This window comes from Ammodytes marinus, assembly GCF_949987685.1.
Source record: "Ammodytes marinus genome assembly, chromosome: 8".
In the NCBI taxonomy this organism is placed as follows: domain Eukaryota; kingdom Metazoa; phylum Chordata; class Actinopteri; order Uranoscopiformes; family Ammodytidae; genus Ammodytes; species Ammodytes marinus.
This window is the reverse complement of record NC_137212.1, coordinates 2,862,764-2,890,271: the sequence shown is the minus strand read 5'-3', so window position 1 is coordinate 2,890,271 and position 27,508 is coordinate 2,862,764. Positions and strand designations below refer to the sequence as shown.

General features: G+C 37.8%; 3 protein-coding genes and 1 long non-coding RNA gene across 10 annotated transcripts; 2 read left to right on the top strand and 2 right to left on the bottom strand.

Moving 5' to 3' along the window:
- Positions 1-2,897: 2,897 nt before the first annotated feature.
- LOC307254180 (uncharacterized protein) lies at positions 2,898-7,143 on the bottom strand. 7 transcript variants are annotated; one of them, XM_080032456.1, is made up of 7 exons: positions 7,060-7,078; positions 6,672-6,715; positions 6,467-6,573; positions 5,115-5,198; positions 4,856-4,999; positions 4,626-4,745; positions 2,898-4,543 (listed from the first exon to the last, which is right to left on the bottom strand). In XM_080032456.1, exons 3-7 carry the CDS (start codon positions 6,516-6,518, stop codon positions 4,350-4,352), a joined length of 594 nt encoding a protein of 197 aa, XP_079888582.1. In that variant the 5' UTR covers positions 6,519-6,573; positions 6,672-6,715; positions 7,060-7,078; the 3' UTR covers positions 2,898-4,349. The 7 variants fall into 7 exon arrangements, with proteins under 7 accessions (XP_079888582.1, XP_079888578.1, XP_079888584.1 ...); XM_080032452.1 differs by lacking the exon at positions 6,672-6,715 and having other exon boundaries at positions 7,060-7,143; XM_080032458.1 differs by lacking the exon at positions 6,672-6,715 and having other exon boundaries at positions 7,056-7,079.
- Positions 7,144-9,330: 2,187 nt separating this feature from the next.
- LOC307254374 (uncharacterized protein) lies at positions 9,331-12,921 on the bottom strand. Its single transcript, XM_080032737.1, has 6 exons — positions 12,825-12,921; positions 11,393-11,503; positions 11,093-11,200; positions 10,677-10,841; positions 10,417-10,536; positions 9,331-10,279 (listed from the first exon to the last, which is right to left on the bottom strand). The coding sequence occupies exons 2-6, from the start codon at positions 11,442-11,444 to the stop codon at positions 10,086-10,088; spliced, it is 639 nt and encodes a 212-aa protein (XP_079888863.1). The 5' UTR covers positions 11,445-11,503; positions 12,825-12,921; the 3' UTR covers positions 9,331-10,085.
- Positions 12,922-15,199: 2,278 nt separating this feature from the next.
- LOC307253819 (uncharacterized protein) lies at positions 15,200-22,274 on the top strand. The gene is made up of 6 exons (XM_080031994.1): positions 15,200-15,249; positions 18,724-18,840; positions 18,935-19,018; positions 19,112-19,255; positions 19,340-19,459; positions 20,461-22,274. The coding sequence occupies exons 2-6, from the start codon at positions 18,789-18,791 to the stop codon at positions 20,643-20,645; spliced, it is 585 nt and encodes a 194-aa protein (XP_079888120.1). The 5' UTR covers positions 15,200-15,249; positions 18,724-18,788; the 3' UTR covers positions 20,646-22,274.
- A 1,990-nt stretch (positions 22,275-24,264) lies between these two features.
- On the top strand, positions 24,265-27,467 carry LOC307253820. Its single transcript, XR_013844970.1, has 4 exons — positions 24,265-24,399; positions 26,175-26,285; positions 26,467-26,568; positions 27,002-27,467. It is a non-coding gene; the product is annotated as an uncharacterized lncRNA (long non-coding RNA).
- The last annotated feature ends 41 nt before the right edge of the window (positions 27,468-27,508 follow it).

The following is a 27,508-nucleotide window of genomic DNA, read 5'->3' as shown; positions in this document are numbered from 1 at the left end:
ATTGTCGTAATCCCGAGAGTGCATCCCGACAAACATCTCCTAAACCTGACTGAAAATCAAATAACTTTTTGTAAGTCAATGAACATACACAATATGCACAGAACAACAACTGTCACTTATACATTTCATGAAACTAGAACTACCTCCAGGTGGTAATATGCTTCCCTGAGGCAGACAATTGCCAAACGGTGAAAGTCCAGTGGTGGTGGTAGGCAATGCTTTAAAGAAGGTAAAGGTCCTATGAAGCTACAATATGGTACAAGGTCACTGAGACCTCACAATATGTAACGTTGCATAAACCTTTGACCATTGACATCCCATATCGGAATCAGTTCACCCTCGAATCCAAGTGTAAGTTTTTGCTAAATTTGATCATCGCCGTTGTGGAGGCATAGCAATGAAATGAAGACACAAGATACACCTTTAACACTTACCTGGTTGTCTGGATCCAGTTTTGTCGGCAGTAGCTGCACAGTATTCATTGGGCCGACAGGTTTCTGTATGGGTGGAGTCGCTGTAGCACTGAAGAGCTCCACCTGCACCAATAAAAGTAAAACATTAATCAGTTAAATGATGAGGGTGACGGGGCCCTAAACAATTCTCAATTATAGGTAAGGGTCTATAGAACTATTTGAGTGTCAAGAAAACAGACATTTTTTTTTAAATGTAATGATTGATATTGGTAGCCATCTTTGATATTTATATTCAAAACAACGTTTCAAATCCAGTTGATTCTTCACACAGTACTGGCTTACAATAGAAGTGAAAACAATATTATACGGCAAGTGTGTGAAAAGTAAGACCTTCAAAAATTTCGATTGGCATGATTGGTAAAAAAAATTAAACAAAAAAATTGGTCTGCTTTCTTGACACTCAATTTTTTTGTTTTTAGTGTCAAGAATCCAGACCAATTTATTAATTAAAAAAAAAGATGGATATTGGTAGCCATCTTTGATATTCATATACAAAACAACGTTTCAAAAAATGTTGGCAAAAAAATTTAAACTAAAAATTGGTCTGGTTTCTTGACACTCAGACAAACAGAATTGTTCTATAGACCCTTACCTTCTATTTAGAAGTGAAAACGAAACTGTCGCGTTTACTTGCAATGAAAACAATAAACTACCCGTACACGGTCCCCTCACTGGAGTAGAGTTACCTGTGCTGGAGAGCATCCAGATGAGAGTGAGAGACAGAATCAGCTTCATCATGATGAGTCAATGAATGCAGATTACAGCTTTTACCGTGGGACAGAGCCTTATATATAGACCTGGGTTTACAAAGAGGAAGATACTGCAAACACGTGAACCAAAAACAGACTGTATAGAGTAGTATGACTTTCATTTCACTTCAATCATATCAGTTGGTGCTAATTCAGTGTGCCTGCAGAGACAGGCCAACATACAGCTCTGGAAAAAATAAAGTCTGGATTTTTCTTAAATCTTCATCTCTACATTACTTAATAGAAAGTATCTTAATGACAGTATTTTTGGGGGGGATTTGGTAGAAATGTAGTCAGTATAGTTTATAGAGTAAAATCAAAATGTTCATTTTACTCAAACATAAACCTATAAATAGTCAATAGTCTCTTAATGTTTCCAGAGCTATATTATTGCGATTCTTCTTAAACACATGACCCAAAAACAAACTATATAGAGGATGATTTTCATTTCACTTGGTGCTAATGCAGGGTGCCCGGAGATATTCACTGATTTTGACCAAAAGTGATTTTGACAACAAGCTTTCTCCAGAATTGCTGACACCACGTTTAATAGCAACCTAACTCTGGATGTCTCACCGTGAACAACCGTCTGTAAAAACTAGGGCTGTCAAGCGATTACAAAAATGAATCTAATTAATTACAGGCTCTGTGATTAATTAATCTAAATTAATCGCATACCTATATGACACTTGTATGCCTGTTTATAAACAGCTGTATAGCCAACAGTTTGTTTCCCTCTCTCTCTCTCTCTCTCTCTCTCTCTCTCTCTGTCTCTCTCTCTCTCGTAACTTCTGTCTCCTCCCCTCAGCCAGGTTATAGCCAAAAATATTGACAGACACACACACAAACACACACACACACACACACACACACACACACACACACACACACACACACACACACACACACACACACACACACACACACACACACACACACACACACACACACACACACACACACACACACATTTTATTCTGGAGATCCGTAAACTGTTATGTAAACAAAGGGGTCCACCGTGGCTTAAATGCCCGTTTACAGAGCCTATGCTGTATATTGACACTGTATTTGTTTTACAGACAAAAGAGGAAAAAAGGCAGGCTGCTATATGCTAGGCAGAGTCACGTCCGTTTATGCGTTAAGCTAGCAAACAAAAGTGAGACTGAGAGTGTTGAACCTACATTGTTAATTAGGCACCCACTAAATCAATAATGCACAGACATTGCGGAGAATAACATAAGATAACTTCCTACCTTCATGCTTATTTGCCCGAAGCTTCCCATAAAACGTCCATAGAGCCCTCTCTATGCTTCTTTGCACAGGACTACAGGTGCAGCTGCGCTATCGTCTCACCCCTTTTGCACCGGGTCAAAGGGCACTATAGAAGTGCGATTAATCTGCTTTTTTTTTAATCGCGTTAATTTTTCTGTGATTAATTAATCGAAATTAACGCGTTAATTTGACAGCCCTAGTAAAAACACATTGATGTGTGCGACAATAGACCAGAGATATTTTCCGTTTAAAAAGAACAAAACACACATACCTGAGATGTCTTTAACTCGCTGTTACAGACGCTTGTGCCGTTGAAAGAGAGAGAGAGAGATCTGACACCCTTAGTTCTCACAACCACACTGTCACGTGGTCCATGTTAAGATAAGTTAAGATAAACCTTTATTGCGCCAAGGGGAATTTTTATCTTGCACTTGGGAACACAAATACATACAGACAATGATCGACAGAATGACAAATTCTGCACACGATTTTTTATGACTGCAGTAGAGAAATGTACTTGGTGTTACTAACAATACATTTTTATCACATGTTCTACTAGAAAAACTTATTTTAATTGTGTTAGATAAAGATGAATGAATCCTGAAAATTATATTACAAAATCAGTCAGGACATTTTATTACAATATTGGTCAAGTTAATAGACATCATTGTGCTTTATTTCATTTTTTACAAGCTATGTGTGTGCTAAGTGTGAAATGTATTGCATTGTCAGGATTTATGACATTATTGGATCTGCAATGTGCAGGTTTTTTCAGATGCATCACACTTGTATTCGCTGCACCTTGACACTAGATGGCAGCATGTATAAACTCAACTGTGTCTTATAACTGCACAGTTCCCTCCCTGACATCTTCCCTATCACTTTATGATAAAACAGTGAACAACCAAAGCATTGATCTATGCAGATATGCGTCATGATCAAAAAAAAAAAAATACTATATATGCAGTTCATAGTTACATATGATCTAGTGCTGAAATTATAAGTCAAGACGAACAGTAGAACAGTGTAGCAGCCAATAAAGTAATTACTGTCAATAGTCTAATCATTATTCCATTTTAAATCTATAATAGCAGATAATGTAGTTACCAACTTAACATTTCTGAACCAATAACATACTTACTTTTGACCAAATGTGACTTCAATTATGGCCAAAAAGTTATTACCTTATTGGTTCGAAAATGTTATGGTGGCAAGTTACTTCATAATCGGCTTTTATTAAAAACAGAACGATTATTACGATACAGGTTTTACAATATTGATAACTGTGAGGAATGTCTTTCTTTTATCATTTTACATAATTTTTAAATGAATAGTCTGATTTGCAAAATAAACTTTTTCTGTGATGAGAGCTGTACTTTTTTAATTGTTGACCCTCCTTCTTGAAAGTCCTGCGTTTTTCCAAATTTCATACTTTATACTATCCAAACTCAAGTCCAATTCCCTAAAAAGGCAGGCTTCAAGCTGGCTGCCTGGAGTGTGGTAGGATTTCCCCTGCCCAAACAAACGCTGACTTCCTTGAACATTCTGCACCCACAAACACATCTAACCTGCAGTGAATGAAGTGTGTGGGATGCATTGTGTTATGTTTAGTCTAATCAATGTTTGAGTAGAACTGGGAACTGTGGATCTAAATGTATGGAGTAAAGTGTGCCCATACCAAGTGTGAACATCTAAGATAATTGAATTGAATTGAAGGCCTCATTTTTATTTATGTTTGTTTATATTTCCTTGATTGAGTCAAGTGATTATTCTTTGTTTATTTGAAATACAAACTGCAGCTGTCCACTGCATAAACTTGTATTAATTGAGCAATATTATGCCCTGCACTTTTATTCTAACAGGCAGCAAACAAAATGAGTCCAAGCAAAAGAAGGACAACATTCAGTTTGACGGTCCAGGCTGAATTACAGAAGCTGCTTCCACAACATGTTGTTCCCTTTGCAAAGTGAATCCCCATCGCATTAACAGGTTCACACACGTTCGATGAGGCACAGCCAGCAAATTTCTTGGAATCATCATCTTCTCCCGCTGTGGAAGACACAATCAGGTTTTTACTTGACCACAATCTCAACGGATTTTAGAAATAGGAAATTATAATGAACAAACTCACCAAACCCACTGATGCAGCGGTCCTGGATTCCCAAACATTGCACTTTCTTGTTACAGACATCACTTTCCTCATGTTCACATCCGAAACACTGCAGGTCGTTTAATTTCTGAACATCAGGGTCTGGAGCAGTAGGATTCAAAGTGACGGCAAATTATTTATCATTGGAGTCTGATAAATAAATCTCAATTCCTTTCTCACACATTAACACAAATGCTTGTTGCTTTACTTACAAGGCAGATCTTTATCGTTGCACAGACTTGTGTTGCAGCAGTGACGAGTGACGGTCATGTTTCCAAAAAAGCTGAATGAAAATGTATAATTCCCGAGAGGACAGCGCGACTTACAACCCTTGGGCATATAGGTTTGTTCGGCATCTGAAAATCAACACGCTATTAGAAATTGTTAAAGAATAAAGACACACAGAGCGAAAACTTTTATTCAGTAATATCAATTAAAAAAAAGGACAAATCATACAAGTGTAACACTTACCTCGTCTGGCACTTATTGCACAGTATTGATCCGGCTCACAGTCTGTTACTCCGTGTATTGTGTCGTAACACTGAAGAGCTCCATCTGCACCAAACAATAACATTTATCAGTTAAATGATGATGTTGAGCTGAACAACTACCATAAATGATGTAAGGCAGTGGTTCTCAATTATTTTCTGTCATGCCCCCCCTAGGGGACAGGAAGTTTTTCGCCCCCCCCCCCCCCCCCCCCCCCTAAATTGAAATACTATTGAGAACCTGCTAATATTTATTTATTTATCTGTACAAAAACAATGTATGAGTTTCTGGCACGAGCATTCTGCATACAATCACCTTATTATCAAATTAGATAACAAACATTAGCTGAGATAACTTCTGCAGCTAAAAAATTAACAAGACTGCTCAGTCTGTGTGAATCTCAGGACAGAGAAACGAGAGCAAATGATTCACTGAGGTTTGCATTTCATTAAAAAAAAAATTAAACTGTAAACATAGTTAGGGTGGTGTTTTTTTCTTATTATAGGCCAATAGGCCTTCTGTGATGCGATAACCAATACTTAATTAATGTTATTATTAGTCTACTTGCTTGATTTCTTTTTAAATAGCCTACAGAGACACTTGGAGACACATGTGGACATTTATTTACTGCAAATCGCGGATTTTCGCGCGGATATGACCATACACAAACTTAAAAAAAAAAAAAAATTGTTTTGGTCAGTTGGAAATCAAGACAGACCGCGCCCCCCCTGACAACTCACGGCGCCCCCCCAGGGGGGCGCGCCCCACCATTTGAGAAGCACTGATGTAAGGGATAATGCCCAACGAGGTCCAATTATCAGGAATTAATGGACAACGTGGATAAATCACTTATCAACACTGTTAAACCAATGGTGATGCATTAAAGCTGGGGTGGAGGATTTGGGGAGTTAATGGCAGTTGAGATAGAGATTCAAATCCAAATACCTCAACCGCTCCACTTGTTCTCTTTGGTCCCTCCCTGACACGCTCTACATCAACAAAGTCGTGCTAAAGTGAATTAGCAGTCCCAACAGCCAATAAGAACAGATAATCGGAGCCTCACTCTGATTGGTCAAAGTGTCAGCTCATGTTAACTTTGACCATTCAGAAATCATATACCCCAGCTTTAAAGTAGACATACTGTATATCAGGGGTTAATCTACACCTATGGAATGTACTCCAGCCAATCAGAATAGAGTATTCACAAAGAAGGCTATGGTATAATTGACCATAATCCCACAGATATACAGTTTAATCAAAATAAAGAATTACCTCATCATCTCACAGACTTTTAATGTGCCCTAAACAGGATTTGATAGAGTGAGTAGAGTTACCTGTGCTGGAGAGCATCCAGATGAGAGTGAGAGACAGAATCAGCTTCATCATGATGAGTCAATGAATGCACATTACAGCTTTTACCGTGGGACAGAGCCTTAGAGACCTGGGTTTAAAAAGAGGAAGATACTGCAAACAGAGATCAAGACATACAGCTCCTACCACTCACACAACTTGCCATCACAATAAAACTCATGAACTAACTTGTATCACTCCAGAGTGCAGTCAGCGTGTCAAGACCCGCACACCTAGAGACATACACACACACACACACACACACACACACACACACACACACACACACACACACACACACACACACACACACACACAAACCTGGAGACACACAGCTTCACGTTTCCCCTCTAAATTAGGAGGAAAGAAACTAAGAAGTGGTTCTTAATATTCAGAATACACCACGATGACATAGTTTTAATCGTTGCCACACCGTTACTGTTTTGCTTACTTACAAGAATACACATTCTTCAATCATCAACCTTATTTTGTTCTCAACTACTGACATTAATAACTATTCAAGTGTTTCAGTTTTAATAACAGAATATTTTCCTTTAAAAATAACCAAAACACATACCTGAGATGTCTTTAATTCGCTGTTGCAAACATGTGTGCCATAGAAAAAGTAAGAGAGAGATATATGACACCCCTTGTTCTCACACCCAGTCACGTGGTTAATGTTGCGTTTACAGTTCCCAAACAATGCGTCAGTTTCCTGGGAAGTTAATCTCCATAAATGAAGCCAGATGTTTTGGCTCTGTTATTTCCTAAAAGCTGATTAAAAAAAAGAAGTTATTCTCCCCCCTTTTATATATTTATATATATATATATATATATATATATATATATATATATATATATATATATATATATAAATATATATATATATATATATATATATATATATTTATATATATATATATATATATATATATATATATATATATATAAATATATATATATATATATTTATATATATATATATATATATATATATATATATATATATATATATATATATATATATTTATATATATATATATATATATATATATATATATATATATATATATATATATATATATATATATATATAAATATATATATATATATATAAAATTAATTAAGACAATAATTGACAGAAACTATAGCATATTGCACATCCTATGAATTAATTAATTTATTTAATTTAACCTTTATTTGACTCAAGAGATCAGTTGGTGTGCAACCCTCATTTGCAATGATGTCGAGTCAAACAAATGCAAAGCAAAAACTAATACATAGACAGTATACAATGCAAATACTGTTGAAATTGAGATACAAAACCTTTATTGACATATTTACATCAGCTTGATTTTTGTTTTGGCCAAAGCATTTAAACTAAATGGGAAATAATAGTGCTGGTATCTGGCTCTTGTAAAATAAAGCCATTTTCAAGCATATTCACATGCATAGAGAAGGAATGTTCAGTGTACCATCTTTATACTAAATATTTGATTTATAGTATGACATAAAGCTTAAATGACATTCTTCTTATAATATATATATATATATATATATATATATGTATGTATGTATGTATGTATGTATGTATGTATGTATGTATGTATGTATGTATGTATGTATGTATGTATGTATGTATGTGTATATATATATATATATATATATATATATATATATATATATATATATATATATATATATATATATATATATATATATATATATATATATACACAGTCATATGAAAAAGTTTGGGAACCCCTCTCAGCCGGCATTATAATTGACTCTGCTTTCACAAAAAAAATATAAAAGTGGTATGTCTTTAATTTACCAGGAACAGTTAAGTACTGGGATGTTTTCCAAACAAAGATTTTTTGAAAAGCAGTATTTGGTTGTATGAAATAAAATAAAATGTGAAAAACTGGCTGTGCAAAAATATGGGTACCCTTGTGGTTTTGTTGATTTTAATGCCTGTAACAGCATGTAAAACTGATGACTTTAAACACAAAGTTGGTTGGATTATGTTGTTAAGCCTTGAACCTCATATAATTGTCTGTTTAATCATGAGAAAATGTATTTTAGGTGCCTAAATGCAAGTTGCACTTCTCTTTGACTCTCTGCTGAAGTGAGACAGAATGGGATCATCAAGACAGCTCCCAAAAGATCTGAAAAACAAAGATTGTTCATTGTCATGGTTTAGGGGAAGGCTACAAGAAGCTTTCCCAAAGGTTTCAATTGTCAATTTCGACTGTAGGGAACGTTGTCAGGAAATGGAAGGACACAGGCACAGTGGCAGTTAAACCCAGGCATGGCAGACCAAGAAAAAAACAGGAGCGGCATAGGTGGAGGATTGTGAGAATGGTTGCACACAACCCACAGATCACCTCCAAAGACCTGCAAGAACATCTGGCTGCAGATTGTGTATCTGTACATCGTTCAACAATTCAGCGCAATTTGCACCAAAACATCTGCTTTTTATAAAGACCAAATAACTTAATTTTTGTCTCATCAGTCCAAAGCATTTTCTTCCAATATGAATCTGGCTTGTCTAAATGAGCTTTTGCATACTCCATGCAACTGTATCTGTGGCGTGGGCGCAGAAAGGGCTTCCTTCTCATCACCTGGCCATACAGATGTTTTGGTGCAAATTGCACTGATTTGTTGAACCATGTACAGATACACAATCTGCAGCCAGATGTTCTTGCAGGTCTTTGGAGGTGATCTTTGGGTTGTGTGCAACCATTCTCACAATCCGCCGCATATGCCGCTCTTGTACTTTTCTTGGTCTGCTAGACCTGGGTTTAACTGCAACTGTGCCTGTGTCCTTCCATTCCCTGACAACGTTCCTTACAGTAGAAATTGACAATTGAAACCTTTGGGAAAGCTTCTTGTAGCCTTCCCCTAAACCATGATAATGAATAATCTTTGTTTTTAAGATCTTTTGGGAGCTGTTTTGATGATCCCATTCTGTCTCACTTCTGCAGAGAGTCAAAGAGAAGTGCAACTTGCATTTAGGCACCTAAAATACCTTTTCTCATGATTAAACAGACATTTATATGAGGTTCAAGGCTTAACAACATAATCCAACCAACTTTGTGTTTAAATTAATCAGTTTTACATGCTGTTACAGGCATTAAAATCAACAAAACCACAAGGGTACCCATATTTTTGCACAGCCAGTTTTTCACATTTTATTTTATTTCATACAACCAAATACTGCTTTTCAAAAAATCTTTGTTTGGAAAACATCCCAGTACTTAGCTGTTCCTGGTAAATTAAAGACATACCACTTTTATATTTTTTTTGTGAAAGCAGAGTCAATTATAATGCTGGCTGAGAGGGGTTCCCAAACTTTTTCATATGATTGTATATATATATATATGCAAACAGGCGTAGCGAAGACAGTGGATCATATAAAGAGCAATATATTGTTCCCAGTAGACCAAACCAGAGCTAAACAAAGAGTATTGGACTTCAACGTCATTGGACACAAACGTCACTAGAAACAATGCTCATATTTGGTGGATGTGCAGCAGACGATCTAATCATTATTTTTATTTTCTTTAGCTTTTCAAGCTTTAGTTTGCCCTGCACTTTGTTCTAACAGGCAATAGGCAAAATGAGTCCAAGCAAGAGAAAAAAAACATTCAGTTTGACGGTCCAGGCTGAATTACAGAAGCTGCCTTCACAACATTCTGTTCCATTGTCAAATTTGAACCCCAGCGGATGGACAGCTTCACACAAGTTCCTTGAGATACAGCCAAATACATTCTTGGTGAAGGGACCATCTGTGTCTGTGGAAGACAAAACTTTGTTAAACCATAGACCACAGTCTTAATGATAGTCAGAAACAGGAAATTACAATGAATAGTTGTAGTGAGCAGAATGTTGAGAGACAATCTGTTGATCAATATGCAGCCTGAGGACTCACGATAACCACTGAAGCAGCGGTCCTGGACCCCCACACAGTTTACTGTCTTGTTACAGACGGGACTGTCATAGTCTTCACAGGCGATACACTGAAGGCCGTTTTCTTTTGGAACATAAGGGTCTGGAACACAACAGGAGAGATGTCAGATACAGTAGGATTCAAAGTCACGGCACATGATTTCCCATTTTCCCATTTGAGTTGAGACACATAAATATTTCTCCCTCATACACATTAACACAAATACTTGTTGCCTTACTTACATGGCAGATCTTGACCGTTGCACAGACTTTTGCTGCAGCAGTGAACCATTTTGAAGAGGTTTCCAGAGCCACTGTTCATGGACTCTGTCTGACTCCCGAGAACGCAGGTCGATGAACAACCGTTGATCCAATACTTTCCTGAGGGCCCTGACTGAAACCCGTACCCTAAAGACACAGAGGAAATAATTGCTATCAAGAAATCAAATAAAAAAAAAAAAAGTAAATGAGGACAAATCATACATTTACAATCCATTTTTGGAAGTTAATTCACAGTATTAATTGGGCTCACAGTCTACTGTATTAGTAAATCAATGAAAGATAAAGAATAAAATATACAGACCTTCTGCTATCGCCGGTGGGGAGGCATAAAAACTGTTACTAAAGATATCTCATGAAAAAATGGGAAAAACACTTACTTTCTTGGGCAGTTGCTGAACAGTATTCGTTGAGCTCACAACGTATTTCTTGGTTGGAAACTTTGTTTGATTGTTCATCAATAGTTCTGTAACACTGAAGAGTTCCATCTGCACCAAAAAAAGACATTTATGTGAAATGATGATCGCGAGTTGAACAATTACCATTTAAACCTGACTATAACCCCACAGGAACAGTTTAATCTCAATGAAGCACTATCTCAACATCTCATAGAGGCACCACTAGAATTGTAATGTGCCCTACACATGATTTGGTTTGACTTACATTGTGAGTAGAGTTACCTGTGCTGGAGAGCATCCAGATGAGAGTGAGAGACAGAATCAGCTTCATCATGATGAGTCAATGAATGCAGATTACAGCTTTTACCGTGGGACAGAGCCTTATATAGAGACCTGGGTTTACAAAGAGGAAGATACTGTAAACACGTGAACCAAAAACAAACTGTACAGAGTAGGATGACTTCATTTCATTTCGATCTAAATTTATGCTAATAATACTATTCTGATGATTCTACCGTGAGAAAGAGAGGGCGAGAAAAGTTAATTAAAAGGTAGAGTTGCACACATTTGCATCTGTGAGCTTCCAAGAGACATACAGTCCAAGGAACTGTCGCATTATCAACCTTATTTAAGAGACAAGATATTTCTGGAGAGACACAGACGGTACCTCTTTTCTAAAACTGCTCTAATTCTCATATTTGTTACACTAAAGACAGAATTTACATTTTATATCCGATTGGACAAACGGTCTGCTGGTTAGAATCAGCAGTTAGACAGAACACACACACACACACACACACACACACACACACACACACACACACATTTCATTCTGGAGATCCGTAAATTGTTATGTAAACAAAGGGATCCACCGTGGCTTACATGCCCGTTTACAGAGCCTGGGCTGTGTATTGACACTGTATCAGTTTTTCAGTGGACACACAATATGGGATCGTGAGGAGATATTCACTGATTTTGACAATAAGCTTTCTCCAGAATCGCTGATTTAATTGTAACCAAACTGTAGATTTCTCACCATGAGCAACAGTTTGTACAAACACATTAATGTGTGCGACAATAGAACAGAAACACAGAGCTTTATCATCTACTGGTTAAAGGGAATGAAACGTTGCCTCAGGGGGCCTTATAATCCGTACAACATGTAGCACATTCTCTTTTAATAGGAAAAACCCCCTCATAAAACTTTGAGACAAAAAGGAAATAGCCATAGAGGAGGGGTACCTTTTCCCAAACAAACAGGCAGGAAATACTGTATGTGTTTTGAAGTGCATACGCTCACTGTAATATGCATTCATAACCAACATAAACCAAAACATTCTCACGTGAGCTCAAAAGACAATTTACTTTGAAAAAAAACTCTAATTTTTCACACCAGTACTAAGACACGCACAACTGGAGACACAACAACACCTGGAAACATACAAGAAAGTTGATCGAAATATTCAGAATTCACCACAATGACATGGATTTAATAATAACTATAGACTTCATCAATATTTACGCTGCACTGCTGTCCAGATTTAATCTGAGTGTGGTGGAGATGCCACACCCTTACTGTTTTACCAATCTACAATAATACAAATACATCACTCATCAACCTTGTTTTGTTCTCAACTACTGACATTAATAACTATTTCTGTGTTTCAGTTTCAAAAACAGAATATTTTCCTTTAAAAAGAATAAAAACACAAACCTGAGATGTCTTTAATCCGCTGTTACAGACGCGTATGCTGTTGAAAGAGAGAGAGAGATGTGAAACCCCTAGTTCTCACAACAACCCTGTCACGTGGTTCATGTAGCATTCTGTGGTCTTTAAGGGGAGCCAGATGTTTTGGCTCTTGTTGGGCCGGTTTCACAGACAAGGCTTAAAACTAGTCCGAGACTAAAATGCCTGTTGAGCTGGATTAATTCAAAGATACTTGCACAGACTCAGTTTAAAATAGTCCTAGATTAAAGCTATTCTGGATTAAACAAAGCCACTTGCAAGACTGTCGACTAGAGCTACTCTAGGTGTAAATTTGAAGTTAAATTAACCCTCCAAGGAGGCAGGTTTAACTTCAGCTTTGTTTGTGAGAGAGCATGGACAATTTGGAATATCTAAATGAAGACCAACTCCCACTGTAGAGGCCAGCCAGAAGAGTACTTGTGGATAGGTTTTATCCAAAACATTTATTTGATGAACTTACATTTCGAGACCGCTTTCAATATGGAAAATGCACTGGAAATAACAACTTTTCTTGAGCTTATTAGATGGATGCATTTAAATTGAAGATGTATTCAGAACAATACAATGAGTGTCTAAAACAATTCTGTTTTCAAATGTGGTTGTTGTGATTTAAAATACTGACACAGCTTCGGACAGCTTTGTACCAGATTATCTGCAGTCCCTGTGCAGGTCAATACAATATAAAACATACATACATATCAAATCACAATATGCCCACAAAATAACCATTTGCCTTTTCAGAACCTAACAGAAACTAAACTAATGTAAGCAAGTTATGCTATTTATAATCCATTTCTTGAGTTGGCCTTAAACAAAACAAGTAAAAGTGTGCCAACATGTTTAGCTCATTTGGAATAATATTCCAATCTTTTATTGCTCTGTATGAAAATATAGAACTTTATTGGCGACTCTACACTCCACTATAGCGGTGAGAGAGGGGGAGAGAGAGAGAGAGAGAGAGAGAGAGAGAGAGAGAGAAGCAGGCAATCTCACTTATTCACTTGTGTTTAATTTTATGGACCATATGGATATCCGAATACCTGATGACATTTTCACAGTTTAGCATGTTGTAATGAGAGGGTATTTGACTGGTGATATTGTTGGGATTTTCTGGCAAATATGTTAAAGGTGCTGTAAGCAGAATGGTTCTTTTAGCTAACTTCCTGTCAGTTACTGCAGTTAGCAGTCCCCTCGCTCGTCCCTACGTCACCACATTAATGCACTGCGGTCTCCAAGCAGCGAGTTATCTAGCATCATGTCAGATCCATAAGTGTGATAAAACATGATAAAAACCATCAAAACAGACTTTGGGAAGGATTTTTACCTGCTCCGCCATTGTAGGCGCATACACATTCACCCATCTGTTGCTCTGGCGTGCACCGCCAGTGAGACCATGAAGTGCATATAGTATGTATGAGTGAGACGAGTGTCGGTTTGTAGCGTTCTCTCTTCTGATTGGATAAAAATTTTGGGATACAACAATAAGTTTATTTGCCGATTACATGCAAAGCAGCTGACTGAGAGATCGGCTTTATAAAACGCGCACATTATGTAAGTGATCACTGTATGAATAAAGAGCGATTTAACACTCATATTAACATAAATATACCGCTTACTTCACCTTTAAGGGCTTGTTTGTGCAGACTTTCAGGCCTCGAGGCACGCCCATTGGGGTGTCATATGTTATTACACTCTGTATTTTTTTAAACTTTCCTATTGCACCGTGAGTCAGAGATAAACGCCATTTCAATTCTGATGTACGTTTTGCATATATCAGAACTGACAATAAAAAACTTTGTCTTTGACTTGACTTGATTATATCACTATGGGCTATTATTATTATTATTTTTTTTTTATATATATATATTCATGTGTAACTTTTAGTAAAGGCCTAAACAGGGATAGGGGTTGCAAATTAGTCTTGACTAGAAACCTGTATGCATGGCATCTATTTTATATGAAACAATGTACAATGTATTTGTCCCTGCTCAATAAACTTCTAAATAAAATAAATAAATACAATTATTAATCAGTTCGAAGTAAACAACATATTTCTGTTAAAGGTGGAGTGGATCACACCCACACACCATCACAGGAGCCTGAGGGGAATGTTAGGGCGTTGAGATAATTTTTCAGGTAAACTAGTTTTGACTGTTGCTCAGATGACACATATTCATGTTGATGCAGGTTCAACAAAACTGCTGTACAATAGACTTCCCCATCATTGCCTTATCAAATTAAAATAAATGTCACAACACAACTGTCGGAATGTTTCAAACAATAACACCATGAAGCATGTGACTGCATGGGTGTGACATCTGAGGGTATCACCTCTCCTACTCTCACTTTCAACGGCACAAGCGTCTGTGGCAGCGAATTGAAGACATCTCAGGTATGTATTTTTGTTCATGTAAATGGAAAAAATATTCTGCTGACTGTTGATGAAAACAGAAATAGTTAAAAATGTCAGTAGTTGAGAGTTGAGCTGTAAAAATGAGTTTGATGGGTGATGATTTATTTTTCTTGTAGATTAGTAAAACAGTTAGGATGTGGCATCTCTACTATGCAGAGATTAAATCTGGACAGCAGGGCAGCATAAGTGGAGATTTAATACGGTTATGATTAAAACCATTTCATCATAGTGTATAACGAGTATTTCTACCAACTTTTTTGTGTCACCACCTAATTAAGAGTGTAGATGCGATGCCCTTTGTCTCAAGGTAGGTGTGTGTGTGTGTGTGTGTGTGTGTGTGTGTGTGTGTGTGTGTGTGTGTGTGTGTGTGTGTGTGTGTGTCCAAGTGAACGTGTCTTTACAAGCCGACTGCACAAAATGAGTTTGTTAGTTTTTTCTATGAATTTTATTTTTGAGATCACAAAATAATTAGGGCTGTCAAACGATTAAAATTTTTAATCAGATTAATCACAGGATTCCGTGGATTAATCACGATTAATTCTACCATTCGAAATAGGCCCAAAAAATTACCATTTCTTCTGTATATTGTTATATGAATTGAAAGATAAAGGACAGAAGGTGAATATATACATTTAAATGTAGTTTTTATTAATTGAAAATCCAAATGATGGTGTAATTACTGCAAATAAATTATAATCAACTAAAACAACCACACCATACTTAAATTTGGCTGTCTCTATTCAGCAAATATAGCATAGGCTATAATGGCATGTATTGAGTGAATCCATGGTTTTGCATTCCTGAATACAACCTGATTGCAGTTTGTTCGTGTGTCTGTGTGTAGAAAAGGCCCCAAAGTTCATAAGTTAGTGTTTGATATTTTTTACAGTGTGTTAAGATGTGTTTTATTCAGTGTGGATAACTGTCAGTTAGGGCCGTGACGTCAGTCGGCCGGAGAGTCTGTTTGTTTCCTTTCTCTTCTCCCTCGGTCGGATGTGTGAGCGTTGCCGCAGTAATCGATCATTCCACATGTGAAACGTGTTTATTTGAGTTTATGTGAATCACCTGTGAGTGAGTAAGTAGCCTACATGCAGTCCCGATCGCTGTTATGAATTAGGCTATAGTTTATGCATGTTATTAACGGCCACGATTCGCGGGTCGCAACAGCTGTTGTAACGTCTCCTCACGAGCGGAGTTTAAGCCCAATTGTTTCTTTTCCTGCGATCTATGCTGCTGTGTCTGTGAAAGAAGGAAAATAAAGAGCGGATAAACCCTACTCCTCTTCTCCTCGTCTCATGCTTATAGTCTGACGTTTTTGGCCATAAGTGCTGTTCTGGCCGACACCTCTGAAGTGAAACCTGTGATACAAGCAGATCAGCGCGGTACCGATACATCCACCAGTTTCCTCCGCTACAGTGTGTGTGTGTGTGTGTGTGTGTGTGTTTGTGTGTAGCCAACGTTGTTGTCACGTACACACACCTCTGAAAACTGCAGACGTTTGTTTCCTCCCGTGAACGGAGCAGAATGTTTCTCCTGTTGCTTCCGAGAGCAACTGCCGCCCACGACACAGACAGACACAGACGTGGCCGTTAGCAGCAGTTATAGGTCCGTGGTTAGTAGTTTAACCCTTAAGGACCCACGGTGACATCCAGGTTACACACACTTTGAATGTCCCAAAATGTTCCTCATACAGGTTTATACTAGATTTTTACTCGTAGGCCGTGTCCGAACTGCCATACTAGCGTCCTACATCCTACATACTCACCATCTATATACTGCATACTCTCTACTCAAAGATCGATTGTGTATGCGAGCTGCGTCGAAACGTTCTCAGTGGAAGTATACTCAAGCAATGAAGAATTTTCTTCTTCTTCTTATAAGATTCAGGCAGTTTAGACACTGTTAAGCTTATAACCGCCCTCTACAGGTTAGATATTGAACTAGATTTTTACAGTCCTGTGTTCATCATCTGTGTTTTAGACCTCTTGTTTTATAATAATTGTGTTTTGAGGCGGAGGATCCCTCCGACGCTCTCTGTCCGGCTCATCAGCACTCAGCTGTCTGTGAGTTGAGCTGGACGAGCCGCGGTGTGTGGAACAGCGATCTGTTCTAATCTCTCTCCACTATCAGACTCACAACACTCATTTCACTTAGTGACTCTAATGTTGTTAGGTATTTATCTTCATCTCTTATCTATTGTAAGAGTGTATGAATGACTGCACGTACAGTTGTCAGATCGCGGAACCCCAAACAATGTTGTTGCCTAGCAACTTGCTCGAAAATATTTCATTTTCCTGGGCGGGTAGAATTGACCCAGTGCATCGTGGGGCGGTTGAGTAGGAAAAGTATACAATCGATTCATACCCAAAATCTTCCCGGAAGTTAGTACTCATCCGGGAATTTCTCACATACCCAAACTCGCATACCCAACCGTCACATACTCAAATTGAAGTCAAAATGAGTATGAGTAGGACGTTAGTATGGCAGTTCGGACACAGCCATTAAGTCCCTTAGTGACATATACTCAACATCCTGGTGTGGTTGTCATGTGACAGCCATGTGACTGTGTCAGGAAGTGACTTACCAAAGATTGCAGAGTGACAGCTGCACACAATTAGAGAAATTAGCAAATTTCAAAAGCTTGTTTTTTGTTACTAAAGGTGAGTTAAAACCCATTTAACACTTCTAATGCTTTAATAGGGAGTCCTGTATTACATTTAACCCAGTCTGACCATATTTAATTAACAACTTTATATAGAACAAGTTAGGTAAATATCGCTGTCGGGCCGTGAGCCTCAAAATAGTCAAAAAAATTTGGAGTGACGTATTTGTCACAATAACAAAAATGGTAATAAGCTAATCAATTAATTTTAGTGTTTCATTTATTTTGAATTAATATATGTTCTTTTGCTAAATTCAAAGTACATTTGAACAAATCTAAACAACAATTAATGACAACACATTGTAATATTAGGGTTCAAAAAAAAAAGTTTGGATAATATTTTGGATAAAAAACAAATTCAAATTTAAAAAAAAAAAAAAAAAAATGAGAAAACATCAGAAATGTGTTCTATGTGGTCAACTAAGTCTGTGTTCCATCCCTCATATTTTTCCTATACGTAGAACTGGGTGCTTATGGGTTAAAACATAGACTAGCGTGCTGCTATGTTTGGCTGTGCGCAGCTACTGATCCTGGGTCAGCCACAGCGTAAGAGTGACTGTAGTGTAGAGCGGGTGGGATGCACGGGGCGGATCATTCTGCACATGCGTTAAAAAATTAACGCATTAATTCCAGAAATTAATCACCCTGCGTTAACGCGTTAATTTTGACAGCCCTAAAAATAATGTTTTTGTTTTCTCTGGTCATGAACGATTTTTAAAGTGAGCTAATGCATATATATTTTTTTTTTTCGGGTTCACATGTTTACAGTAACTTCCTCTTTTTAAACCCAGGTCTCTATATAAGGCTCTGTCCCAAAGGCTCTGTAAAAGCTGTAATCTGCATTCATTGACTCATCATGATGAAGCTGATTCTGTCTCTCACTCTCATCTGGATGCTCTCCAGCACAGGTAACTCTACTCACTGGGTTATAGTCACATCATTGACGCTAACTGTTCAGCTCACAGTCATCATTTAACTGATAAATGTTTATTCTTTGTGCAGGTGGAGCTCTTCAGTGTTACGGTAACTCCAACAATACAATGACCTGTCAGCCCAATGAATACTGTGGATCAGAGAGCTCGCAAAGTAAGTGTTAAAAGTATGTTGTGTCCTATACATTTTTTTTCTCTGTGTTTTTATCATGTATATTGACTCATAGAGCCCTGTCTTGATTTTCAGGCACCGAAGGATCTACCAGATCCCAGTTTTGCTCGTCGAGCTGCTCTCTAGGGAATCATACAGTATCAGTGAACTTTGGCTTTGCTTCCATGACCGGATATTATCACTGCTGCAACACAAGTCTGTGCAATAAACAGCCGCCTTGTAAGTAAAGCACTTTGTGTTAATGTGTAAGAAAAGGAGAAAGATTCATGTCTTACATACCACATGTCTCCTGTTGTGTTTCAGACCCTGATGTTCTAAAAGGAAATGGCCTTCAGTGTTACGGATGTGAAAAGGGTGACAGTCCCGTCTGTAACAAGACAGTTCAATGTGTGGGAATCGAGGACCGCTGCATCAGTGGGAATTGTGAGTCCACATTTCTGTTTCTGTCGAAACTCAGCATTCATTAAATCAAACATCAACTGTCATGAAGTGCAGTTACTTGTACTTCTTCTCCTTACTGTAACATGGGATGATGTATGTTAAGGTTATAGTCTGATAGCAATATCTCCGGTTAGCATGAAGACTTAGTAGGTAACATTTGGGATTCTCCTCTCGGTACTTTTATTATACACATCGACCAAATCAACCCAGGTCTCTACGGCACTATATCTATAAAGCATACATGCGATGAAGACCATAGTCCTAGGTTCCTGCCTGCACCAACTAAATAAAACATATAAAAGGGAGACTTCACTCGTAGACTGCATAGTTGCTCGTAGCAGAGCGGAGGAGCACATGCACTTCTTCATGTTCAACATTAAATTCAACCTCAAACAAAGGGAAGCGCCACCTAGTGGAGCTTCATGTTATAAAACTGACTGTTACAATACGTCATCAACCTGATTTGCTTAATGTCCCCTGGACAACAACGGGCCAAAAGAACATTTTAGTTCCTAATACATATTATTAATATGTAATTTAACATTATTCTATTACATGTACAGTATCCTATTTCACGAGAGGTATTATTTTACAGTAGGGGTCTGGGACTCTGGTAGTTTTGGTGGAAAAGGGGCTAAAATGTGATTCTGCTGGATATAACTAATCATTGTAATTTACTGTTTCTGACATTGGTTTGGACTGGTCTAGTTTAAGGTGCTACGAGGAGTTTTTAAATATTTCTGAAACAGTCAAATTTTTCCTCTAGTGATCATGAATTACATGTAACAGCAAACGAGACCATCAGTGCAAAGAAAGCTATTATTATATAGTTTTTCTAAACGCCTTTGTCATGGGTATACGCTCACCCTGGAACTGCAGGTGGCATAATGAAAACGCTACCGCTTTTGTCCAAAGTGGGTGCAAGAATTAACACAAACTGAAAGTTCCTCAGAGCACCTTTAACATAATTTTGTCTTCCACAGTCACACATGGTAACATCATCGCTGGCTGTGCCTCGAGAAACCTATGTGGACCTGTTAACGTGGCTGAGATTGAATTTACCAATGGAACAAAATGTTGTGAAAGCAGTTTCTGTAATTCAGCCTGGACCGTCAACCTGAATGGTGTTCTTCTCTTGCTTGGACTCATTTTGCCTATTGCCTGTTAGAACAAAGTGCAGGGCAAACTAAAGCTTGAACAGCTAAAATAAATAAATAGATTAGATCGTCTGCTACACATCCACCAAATATTTGCATTGTGACGTTTATGTCAAAGATGAAGTCAAATATTCACTTTTCTTTTTGCTCTGCTTTGGTGTCCTAAGAACAATATCTAGCTCTTTATATGAACCACTTTCTTCACTATGCCTGTGTACATGGGTACAGAAAGGGTAATGTCATGTAAGGATATGACTGTACTATCAATCAAATATCAAATATTTAGTATAACAATGGTACACTGAACTTTACAGTCATATTTCTGCAGCTGTAAAATCTTTACGCCTCCTTAGTAAAACTGTTTCAATGCATGTTGAGTTACGATGGTTCCTGGTTTTTCTGTGTTGTTCCCATTTGGGTCTCCTGAGAACAATGTCCGACTCTTGGGGAAGGGGTCCGGTTTTCTGATATAATAAATGCTCGAGTTTTGCACTCGTTACCGTACTTTTCGGACTACAAGCCGCGACTTTTTCCCCGTTTTTCGACCCTGTTATTACACAGCACAGTATATGTTCTGTAGCTACTAGGGATGGGCGTTAGTAATCGAGTACTCGAGTACTCCTCGTTTCAAATGATCTCGATTGGTGGATGAGGAAAATCGTTTTTTGTTTTTTTTAGTGTCTGTAGCCTTTAGGCCGGCCGGCGGGCCGCCCCTATTTTAAAATGTTATATACGTGTACAAAACGGCACAAAACGGATAAAATAAAGTTTAACTAAATTAAATATTTTGATCCAAGTTAAATAAACTAAGCGTTGTGTCAAACAGCAACCGCAAATAACTGCCACCTCCATGCAGCGCAGCCAGTGTGTGTGGTCTCCACAGCACCGCGGAGATGCGGTGCTGGAAAACTTGGATAGTCACGTAAAGAAGCCAGGCTGACTTCGGGCACATTCGAGCAAACGACAGTTAAGAAGCCTTTATTATGGAATATAGGATTGAGATTCAAAAGCCGACCGGTGTAACGGTCCGTTAACGAGGTATTAGTCGCGGTAATTAGTCACGGACACGGAGTGAGCATACGCGGTTGGATATAGCCTACAACTACTACTTCTACTGCTTTGGTGAGTTATTTAGCCTATCTATGTGTTTAAATTGTAGGACAATAATTGTATTGTATTTGCTGCCCTTCTTATTTTAAATGGTGTCTATTTTGATTGTTAGCCAACTACAGCCCATGCTTTTTTTCTCTCTTTTTTTTCTCTCCACCGCAGACCTACTCGATCGGTTTAAATTGTGGCCCGCTTATTTAATTACTTTCAGTTCGGAAAATGTGTTTTAAACTTGTGGAAAATAAATCCTTACAATCATATGGTAACTGTGACTGTTTGACAAGAAGCATTAAGCGCAGGTTATTGGCTTTATGGCGATGCACCGTTCTGCTGACAGGCGCTGCGTTCTAAAAATTGAAAAAAGTTTAACGAGGAATCGATTGATCCTCGAGGAATGCAAGCGATCACACGAGTAGTGAAAACACTCCCATCCCTATAGCTATTGCACTAAATGGTAACACTTGAATACGTTATGCAAATATGCAACTTGTTTGTTGAAATGTTAATAAATGGGAGCTTCCTCAAGCAGCCATCTCTTTCCCGACAATCCCCTCTGTGCACGAATTCTTACATATGGTAATTAAACATTATAACACCTGCGGCTTATAGTCCAGTGCGTCTTATAGTGCGGAAAGTACGGTACTTATCATGTGAACGGATCTGTCTCATCCCAACAACTCAGAATTGTAGATTAAAACGTATAAAAAATGTCAGATTTCAATGGGGCTGCTGATGGGGCTCCTTCCTTCTGCTAGAGCCCCTCCACTATTGATGAAACAGTTATTTATGTGTGTGTGTGTGTGTGTGTGTCCAGAACCACCTCAAATTGCTCCTTTCGAGGTAAGAATTTTTTCGGCCTCTTGTAACCGCAATCTCGTCCATTCAGTGCAGCAGATCAATAGCCAGAAAAAAAATAGCAAAATTGTGTTAAGTAAAATTGTAAAAAAAAAAATGCTATTAAATAAATATATAGGAAATGAGTAGAAGGGACAGTCTTATATAATAAATGCGTATAAAAAATGTTGATTGCTAATGTAGTGCTGCTATACCTATGCTACCATTCAAAATTATAGACCTATTTGAATATAATCTGGATCTTACCATAACATTATCCTAGTTATTATTTCACTGATTAACTACGCCAGTCCCTTTTAAAAAAAATAAAATAAAAAAAGAGTAGAGGAGAGTGGCCTAAGTTGTGCCACTTTTTACTCAAAGTGATTTTAAAGTGAGGCCTTGACAGTTATGTTTCCAGCTCAAATATGTACATATATTTCAGGATGTTGTGCATCCCTGGCAATAAAAACTTTGGATCTGGAATAAACAGTTTAAGAAATATAGTTTTCGGAAAAAAAGTTGTCTTGTGGTGTATGTTGTGCCACAAGAGAGAATACCATGGGGTAAATTGTTCCATTGATATATATCTCGTAAACTGTAATGCAAGACAAATCCATTAGACAATCACTTATTTAAGGTTTATTTAAAGTAAATTAAATAAATATTTTACAAAGATTGAAGGACAATTTTCTTAAACAAGGCCTAGGAGATCTAATTTTTTTACCTGCAAAGCTCACAATGACAAAGTCACCATCATCATCTTTCTGGCCATCTGAACTCTCATCAGTGGTGTTGTTAAGTGGAATGGAGATGTCAGTCTCTTCTGAGCTACTGTAGACAGTCACTTTCTTTTGGTGACCAGCGTATACAGCCATGCCAATGGCACAACTCTCAGAAATGTACTTTGCACTAGCTGCTCCGCCCTTGTAGAACCAACTGCCACCTGGCATATGCGATTCCCTCTCAAAACCCATCTGTACACCCTGGTTTTTCCTCCCCATTAACCATTTTACCTCTGCACTACTATCTTTGTCTGGGCTTTATGTCTTTTATTTTTGTTATTGTTATTTTACCTTAATTTTTTACCTACTGAATGAACTATGTACAGCACTTTGGACAGTGCAAACTGTTATAAATGTGCTTTTATAAATACATTTTACTTACTTACTTACTTACTTACTTATAAATCACCCCAGGCCCTCTGGCACAAATCACCCCAACCCCAGAATTTTGGATAGCATGATGCAGCAGTTTAGGGCTGACATCATGCTAACTATATAGACACAAAGTGTAGCATACTAAAGCACTAAAACATGTGTCAAATGTTTTCAAACATGTCTATAATTGTTCAGACACAATAATCAAAAAACCTTGATCATGGAAATTTTACTTTGAAAGGCAAACAACTGGTTTTTTTTAGCTTAAATGTGCTTATATCTTATTCCATGTCTCTCCCTTATTTACAGGATGAGTCAAATGGATGGCTCTTCTTAAATATGTGGTCACATTTCCAATTTCTTCTATGGTTTTCTAGAAACAAGTGGTGGCACAAGTTCCCCACCCACACCACTCTCCCCTAATTTGTTTTTTAATGGCCCCTGGAGATGAAATTCCCAACATTACTGACTGATTGGTTTCAACTATAAAACGCTACATGGACCACGTGAAAGAGTGGATGTGAGATCAAGAAGTGTCATATATCACTCTCTCTCTCTCTCTCTCTCTCTCTCTCTCTCTCTCTCTCTCTCTCTCTCTCTCTCTCTCTCTCTCTACGGCACAACTGGAAGCGTCTTGAACAGCGAATTAAAGACATCTCAGGTTTGTGTTTTTGTTTATGGGGAAATATTCCACTGACTGAAAGCAGAAATAGTTATTTATGTTTGTAGTTCAGAGTAAAGCTGACGTAGTGAGGTCAATTTGTTGTGATTTTGTAGTCTTCTAGGTTCGTCAAACATTAAGGGTGTGGCATTTCCACAACACTGAGATTAAATCTGGACAGCAGGGCAGCGTAAACAATGAAAAACTATGTAGTTATGGTTAAAACTATGTCATTATGGTGTATTTTGAATATCTATATCAACTTTACTGTATGTTTGGACCTAATTTAGAAGGGAACATGCTTTGCAGTGTGTCTCCAGTTGTGTTTGTGTGTGAGTGTGTCTCTAGGTGTGCGTGTCTAAACAAGCTGATTGCACAATTAATTCATGAGTTTTTTCTATAAATTGAAATTGAGTAAGAATGTCTTTGCTTATGCCATGAATGCATATTTACAGTGAGTTAAAGGAATTCACTGGAGGCATCATTTTGTCATCATGATCTGTATTTAATTGTATTGATTGATGCAAGTGAAATATGTGAGTCATTCTACTCTGTACTAGGGCTGCAACTAACGATTATTTTAATAATCGATTAATCGGTCGATTATTTTTTCGATTAATCGATGAATCGGATAAAAAAAAAGAAACATTTGTAATTGCCGCATCTTTATTCAAAAACTGAACATTACTTCAAATCCACAGTGCAGACTGAAGTGTCAAAACACCAGGTTATTGCTCCAACGTCCCGGAACTATTAAAAGTAATATTAAATGATACAAAATTAATAATAAACTTAACTGGGATAACACAACAAAAAAAACATACAATGTATGATATACATTTATACAGTATATAAGGGATGTCCATGGTAAACCAGTCAACCGATACGATTTTCAACCGATAAATACTAACTGTTTAATTTAATCATCTTAATTTCTCTCAGATGACAGGAGATCATTAATTTTTATTGATATTGATACCATTTGAGACTCCTTAACGATCCAAGTCTTTATTGATATAATCACTATTGATAGGCCTACTTTTCTATTATTTTGTTGAAATAGAACTTTATTGATTTAATTGCTGATATGATCATAGCTCAAGATATGACAAAATCTCAAATTTCTTTTTTTTGTGTTGCATTTGAACACATTAATCATATTACTGAGACACATCACATTAGACATGTTTGCTACTTTTTTTAAGCTAACTAGCTCTATAATATATCCTTCCGATTTTAACATGGATTTAAAAACTGGATTACTATTTTTAACTGACGGGACTTTCTACACCGTTCGGTTGTGTGATTACTGCCGCTGCTTTGACTGTTGATGCGCCGATGCCGACTCTCCGAGCCCGTCTGCACACCGTCTGCAGCAGCAGCAGCTGACAGAGTTTTTTTGGACTAGACGGATACTGAGTTGAAGGAGTTTTTTTAACCCGAAGACATCAAAGGTACAACACTTTTATATAGGCCTGCAGTCCAGTGTTAGATATGACCAAAATGCAAGCTGTGGCCGCTCACACTATAGCTTTCCCGCACCGCTTCACGTGCGGAAGGCTCGCTGTGGGCGTGCATGAACCTGTCGGCGGCTGGATGTATACAGTGCCGCGCCTACTAGTGATTTATTAATCGCGCGACTCAACGAATCGATGACCAAATTTGTTGCCAACGCTTTTAGTAATCGATTTTAATCGATTCGTTGTTGCAGCCCTACTCTGTACAGTTTGAATTAAATGCATGTGTTTACAGTATCTTCCTCTTTTTAAACCCAGGTCTCTATATAAGGCTCTGTCCCACGGTAAAAGCTGTAATCTGCATTCATTGACTCATCATGATGAAGCTGATTATGTCTCTCACTCTCATCTGGATGCTCTCCAGCACAGGTAACTCTACTCACTCTGTAAGTCAAACCAAATGCTTATTCAGGGCACATTAAAAGTCTGTGAGATGTTGAGGTAAAGCTTCATTGTGATTAAACTGTATATCTGTGGGTTCGTAGTCAAAATATGTAATTGTTCAGCTTGCCATCAATATTTGACGGGTACAAGTTTTTTCTTGGTGCAGGTGAAGCTCTTCAGTGTTACGGATGTAAAGACGTTCACGATACCGTCTGTAAGAAGACAGTGCAATGTGTGGGAATCCAGGACCGCTGCATCAGTGGAGGAAGTGAGTCCTCATGCTGCATATTGTAATTTCCAGTTTCTGAATTCCGTTAAAGGGAAAATTCGCCGATTTTCAACCTTACCTCATCAACCATAATATCCTTTGGGTCACATTATATCCCTGTGTATTTTTTCAACATTGTCCGTTTCGCGGGACCGAGCTTCAAAATTCCCTTCACCAGTGGCGTTTCTGTGACGTCTTTGGCGAGAGGAAGAGATCGTGCGGACTACAGCCTTGAGCACCAAAACAAACCGTCCGTCTGTGACAGTTCTGACACAGAAACGTCACTGGTGAGAGGAATTTGGACAATGCTGAAAAAATACACGGGGATATAATGCGACCCAAAGGATATCATGGTTGATGAGTTAAGGTTGAAAATCGGCAAATTTTCCCTTTGAGACTTATGTCCAGTTTAACATTATTATGTCTTCCACAGAAGGTGGCCAAATCCCAACACCGGCTGGCTGTGCCCCGAGGACCTTGTGTGAAGCTAGTAAGGTGGTGGAGTCCTTAGTTCCCAATGTGGGGGGGTCCTCCACTGGAATGAAATGTTGTGAAGGCAACCTCTGTAATTCAGCCTGGACCGTCAAACTGAATGTTGTTCTTCTCTTGCTTGGACTCATTTTGCCTCTTGCCTGTTAGAACAAAGTGCAGGGCAAACTAAAGCTATTCACTTTTCTTTTAGCTCTGCTTTGGTGTCCTGAGAACAATATCTAGCTCTTTATATGGTCCACATTATACACTATGCCTGTGTGCATGCTTATCCTGTATTAGTTAAATCAAATGTAATATGCCATACATACTTTAAATCAAATATTTAGTATGAAAACTGAATACTGAGTGTTCTGTCTTTGATACTGTAACATGTTTTCACCACCATAATAAAACTTTCCTTAATCATGTTGAGTTAAGATGGTTCCTGGTTTGTCTGCCTCCTACTCAA

What these genes read in the sequence shown, in the direction of transcription:
- LOC307254180 (XM_080032452.1), bottom strand. Translation starts at nt 6,518, where the DNA reads ATGATGAAGCTGATTCTGTCTCTCACTCTCATCTGGATGCTCTCCAGC. An exon ending in CAACGATAAAGATCTGCCTT is followed by an intron (nt 4,746 to 4,855) that starts GTAAGTAAAGCA and finishes CTACTGCTCCAG; the next exon opens with ACCCTGATGTTCAGAAATTA. An exon ending in CCGCTGCATCAGTGGGTTTG is followed by an intron (nt 4,544 to 4,625) that starts GTGAGTTTGTTC and finishes TGTCTTCCACAG; the next exon opens with CGGGAGAAGATGATGATTCC.
- LOC307254374 (XM_080032737.1), bottom strand. Translation starts at nt 11,444, where the DNA reads ATGATGAAGCTGATTCTGTCTCTCACTCTCATCTGGATGCTCTCCAGC. An exon ending in CAACGGTCAAGATCTGCCAT is followed by an intron (nt 10,537 to 10,676) that starts GTAAGTAAGGCA and finishes GTTGTGTTCCAG; the next exon opens with ACCCTTATGTTCCAAAAGAA. An exon ending in CCGCTGCTTCAGTGGTTATC is followed by an intron (nt 10,280 to 10,416) that starts GTGAGTCCTCAG and finishes TGTCTTCCACAG; the next exon opens with ACACAGATGGTCCCTTCACC.
- LOC307253819 (XM_080031994.1), top strand. Translation starts at nt 18,789, where the DNA reads ATGATGAAGCTGATTCTGTCTCTCACTCTCATCTGGATGCTCTCCAGC. An exon ending in CTGGATGCTCTCCAGCACAG is followed by an intron (nt 18,841 to 18,934) that starts GTAACTCTACTC and finishes TTCTTTGTGCAG; the next exon opens with GTGGAGCTCTTCAGTGTTAC. An exon ending in GTGCAATAAACAGCCGCCTT is followed by an intron (nt 19,256 to 19,339) that starts GTAAGTAAAGCA and finishes GTTGTGTTTCAG; the next exon opens with ACCCTGATGTTCTAAAAGGA.